The sequence below is a fragment of the Clupea harengus genome, chromosome 17, assembly GCF_900700415.2.
Source record: "Clupea harengus chromosome 17, Ch_v2.0.2, whole genome shotgun sequence".
Classification (NCBI taxonomy): Eukaryota; Metazoa; Chordata; class Actinopteri; order Clupeiformes; family Clupeidae; genus Clupea; species Clupea harengus.
Window position 1 is genome coordinate 23183510 of NC_045168.1, and position 5000 is coordinate 23188509.

The window sequence follows — 5000 nt, forward strand, 5'->3', positions numbered from 1 at the left end:
GGCTGGGGGATAGAGGGTGGTGGGGGCTGGGGGATAGAGGGTGGTGGTGGGTGGGTGGGTGGGTGTATGTGGGGCTGGGGGATAGAGGGTGGTGGGGGCTGGGGGATAGAGGGTGGTGGTGGGTGGGTGGGTGGGTGGATGTGGGGCTGGTCCGGGGCCAGGCACTCACAGCTGGTTGACCACCCAGAGCAGGCTGTCCCAGCCGGTGGTCCCCTCGTGCACGAGCTGGTGGTCGTAGAGCTGCAGCAGCAGGGCCAGCTGCTCACGGCTGCCAACGATGGTGGCCACGTCCTGCAGCGGAGACGCCGGCCGCGGGAATCGCGTCACTGTAGACGTGGAGAATTGGGGGGGTGGTTGGTAGAGGGTCATGACAGGGTCAGATATAATGGAGAGATGAGCTATGTGAGCAGACGCATATTCACACACAAAACACACTCATCTACCCACGTACACACACACAAACACATGTTCTGGTTGCAAAGAGAAACCGGGAACACACCATGGAGTTAAGATCATTTAAGATGAGGTCAGAGCACACCCACACCCACACACCCACACACACACACACATTCCTGGTTAAGAGCCAGGAATATGCCTCTAACAGCATCTAACACACACGCACACACAGCGGTATACACCAAAGGGCAATGTGTAACACACAGACACGCAAGCACACACGACTCCCACTCAGTTGCAGGGAATACACCATTACGGTGCCACACACACACACAAACACACACACACACACAGACACACAAACACACAAATCACTTTGACAAACACACCACAACATAGCAGAGCCGACCAAAAGGTACTTTGATAGGCAGCCCAAAACCAGAGGCCTCCAATGACAGGCCAGCAGCATTTACTGTAAGTCAGCCACTAGCTTCCCTTTAATGAGAACATGGACAGCATGAATGGAATGACCCAGAGGTTGACTTTGGATGGGGTAGAGAGAAAGAGAGAGAGAGAGAGAGAGAGAGAGAGAGAGAGAGAGAGAGAGAGAGGGAGAGGGAGAGGGAGAGAGCGAAAGAGAGCAAAAAGGAGAGTGGGGTTGATTCTGGCAGTGAGTGCATGTATTTGTGTGTGTGTGTGTGTGTGTGTGTGTGTGTGTGTGTGTGTGTGTGTGTGTGTGTGCTTATTTGTATGCATGTGTGTGACTGTATACACGTGTTTGTCTGCATGTACTGGATGCAACCCTGTACACCTGTGCTGCATTCACATGTGTTCTGTGTCTGTTCCCATTCATTGTGTGTGTGTGTGTGTGTGTGTGTGTGTGTGTGTGTTTGTCCTTCTGTGTGTGTTTGTCTGGGTCTGCATGTGTGTGTGTGTGTGTGTGTGTGTGTGTCCTTCTGTGTGTGTGTGTCTGGGTCTGCATGTGTGTGTATACTTGTGTCTGTTCCCATTCATTGTATGTGTGTGTGTGTGTGTGTGTGTGTGTGTGTGTGTGTGTGTGTGTGTGTGTGTGTGTGTGTGTGTGTGTTTGTCTGGGTCTGCATGTGTGTGTGTGTGTGTGTGTGTGTGTGTGTGTGTTTGTCCTTCTGTGTGTGTGTGTGTGTGTTTGTCCTTCTGTGTGTGTTTGTCTGGGTCTGCATGTGTGTGTGTATACTTGTGTCTGTACCCTCTATGGTGGGTGCCTCTCCCTGTAGTTTGGCTCGGCTGGTGAAGGGGGCGTTCTGCAACACCACGGCGAACAGCGGCGGGATCATAGACTGCAGCGCCGACAGGAACATGTGCAGTTTGTGCTCATCCAGACCGTGCTCCCCCTGCTACACACACACACACACACACACACACACGTGTCAGGTCTCCCTGCAACAGTTCCACACATTTCTATCTAACCACCTTCTGTTTGTGTTCCATCACAAACATTCCTTTGCTAAACACAAAGACATGCACACACACACAAACCTTTGTTTTGCTTTATTTTACACCACAACATGTAGTGGACAATGAGAGACATGTGGACACACATACAACAACACACACAACACACACACACACAGCTCAGTTGCAGCCCCCCTGCTGTACTGGCAGACGTTCACACTGAGTGCTCCAACCACCAGTCCAGCTCCTCAGCCTCAGACACAGACACAGACACAGACACACATCCCGTCCCATAGAGCCTCACAGCCCTGCAGGGACACTGCAGAGACAGAGAGGACACTCAGCCCAGAGACTGGAGCTCTGCGACTCAGGACTCAAGACTTTATCTCCCTCTCAAGGTTTCGCAGTCCCAAAGGGGCTTCCCCGCCTCCTCCCCTCACCCTGTGTAAAGCCATAGGAAGGTGTGTCTTGGAGTTAGATTAGAGGGCAGCTGTTGTCTTTAGGTTTATTGATATGAATGTAGCAAGTAGCGGAGAGAGCTGGTTCTTGTTTAATGTTTGCACAAGGAATTTGTGCAAAAAAAAACACATCCTGTGTGAAGTCTATTTAAGTCACTGTGAATAAAAATGTTCCCGATTAAATAAAAAGATAAAAAAAACGATAAAAAATGATTTAACTGATGCCTTATTAAGTCTATCTGCAAAGAATGAACAGTCAGTATGAGGCGGTCCTCTGGTATGTCACACTGGATCAACATTTACTGCTTGGACCTACTGCCTGTGAGCTTTAATGGGACCGTATATTCTAGATATGGGACACAGGTCAGGCTGGCAGCAGGCCACTATCTCAACTTTACACATTCCTGGTTAATCACCAACACGGGCCAGTCCGCCAGTACCGCCTGCACCTGTCCAACGACACCACCTCCACCGATAAGACGCCAGCCGGCCCGGGGGGTTGAAACAAAGCCCCGACCAGCGACAGATAAGGCGGGAGAGTCGGGGCGGCCGCTTTGATCTAGCACCACTGACACAGATGCGGAGTGCAGACGGCACGGGTCAGCAGTTAAGCCCTCGGCGTTAATCAGTGAGAGCCATAGCTCCCCTTGTCTCCCTTCCCCTGGGCCCTTCTCTCTCCCGTCAAACTAAGAGAGAGTGAGACACAAATATGGCAGTACACAAATTCCAGGCAAACTTGCAAAGAGGCCGGTTAATGTTAAAACTGGCATATTCGTGAAAGCATGTGAAACAGAGTACAGTCAGGAACATGTACACAGCACATTCTGTTACAAGATGCCATTCTAGTTATTTGTTTGGGGGGGGTGGTGGTAATGATTAACAAAAATCGCTGAAACGTCCCGTGTTTTGCATACTGTATCTACTAGGTAAGTTTCACTGTCAACAGACAATATCTTTGTATTTACATAAAGCCTTGCAGTGAGCCAAACTGTCTTTGCAGACCACAAAAGAGAGACAGCCCTCCGAGTGGAGTGGTTAGAATGAGCCCCCAGGGCCCTCAGGGTTAAACTGCTGCAACTGATAATCATGGGAAGCACATAAAGGCTGCTTGTGAACAAACGCAATTTTAGCTGTCTCTGATGTGTCTCACTGTGCATGTATATTCATACACACGCGCACACACACGCACACGCGCACACGCACACGCACACGCACACGCACACGCACACTACTCCCATGTTCAAATCAGAGCCTCAACAGGTCCATTTACTTTGTGTGTGTGTGTGTATGTATAAGTGTATATCTGTGTCTGTGTGTGTGTGTGTGTGTGTGTGTGTGTGTGTCTGTCTGTCTGTCTGTCTGTGTCTGTGTCTGTGTGTGTGTGTGTGTGTGTGTGTGTGTGTGTACCTTCAGTAGTTTCTCGATACGGCTGAGCAGTGAGGGGATGAGAAGGGACTGCAGGTTGCCCAGCTCTGTGGTCCAGGCGGCGAAGGCAGGGATGAACACCTGGTGGGTGGCATTCACAACCCGCTCCGACGGGTCACCCAGGGACAGCAGCATCATCTCAAAGCCCTACACACGCGCGCACACACACACACACACACACACACACACACACGGTCATTATACACACATGCAACACGGCAAATAGCAATAGCAAGGTCACAATGCTATTAGTAGGAGTGTAACAACATGTTAAAGAATCTTGTACGGTACATTCATCACTGACATATGAGATTACAGGCTATTCATCGAAAGATTAAAAATGAATTGAATAGTCATGTATTCATGTAGGGTACAGTGCTCAGTTATTTAGCTTAAATAAATAGCTAATGACTCGCATTAGTTAAATGGCCTGTCGTTTCTCCACGAACCACCCTTTAGCTGAATGACCATAATGTTTCTCCTCCGTGACTATACACACACACACACACGCACACACGCACACACACACACACACAATGTTTCTCCTCCGTGACTATACACACACGCACACAAGCACACACACACACACAATGTTTCTCCTCCGTGACTATACACACGCACACATGCACACACACACACACACACACACACAATGTTTCTCCTCCGTGACTATACACACACGCACACAAGCACACACACACACACACAATGTTTCTCCTCCGTGACTATACACACGCACACACACACACACACACACACACACACACACACACACGCACAATGTTTCTCCTCCGTGACTATATACACACACGCGCACACACACACACACACACACACACACAATGTTTCTCCTCCGTGACTATACACACGCACTGCTGAGGGTTGAAGGGGGAAGGCATGGCGGCAGCACATTCTGCTCTCCGGCCTCACTGGATTGATTGATTAAATGTGTACATTAGTTAGTTAAGCCCAAAGAAACCCTTCCATTTAAATAGCTGTTGGAAGGCGAAGTGATGGGAGTTCTCTTAAAAACGGCCGCACACCTGGGAGTACTTGTCCGGGTCGTCGATGTAGGCCATGATGATACCCAGGCTCTTGACCACGGCCTCCCGCACCAGATCGGCCTTGTCCTCCGCCAGCATCTGCTGCAGCATGGAGAGTACGAGAGAGCTGCGGATCTCCTTCTGCACGCACATGCACACACACACACACACACACACACACGCACACACGCACACGCACACGCACACGCACACGCACACGCACACGCACACACACAGAACAAACATA

The 5000-nt window shown here is 50.1% G+C and overlaps 1 protein-coding gene across 10 annotated transcripts in view; it reads right to left on the reverse strand.

The window, feature by feature from the left end:
- relch (RAB11 binding and LisH domain, coiled-coil and HEAT repeat containing) overlaps positions 1-5000 on the reverse strand; it is a 40220-nt gene that overhangs the window by 14314 nt on the left and 20906 nt on the right. For 9 of the 10 annotated variants that reach the window (XM_031584341.2, XM_031584343.2, XM_031584345.1 and 6 more), the window contains 4 exons: positions 4754-4894; positions 3693-3857; positions 1622-1769; positions 170-326 (listed from right to left, as the gene is read on the reverse strand). In XM_031584341.2, the coding sequence (XP_031440201.1) occupies positions 170-326; positions 1622-1769; positions 3693-3857; positions 4754-4894 (611 nt within the window). The remainder of the gene's footprint in view (positions 1-169; positions 327-1621; positions 1770-3692; positions 3858-4753; positions 4895-5000) is intronic. The other variant, XM_031584342.2, reaches the window with a different exon arrangement.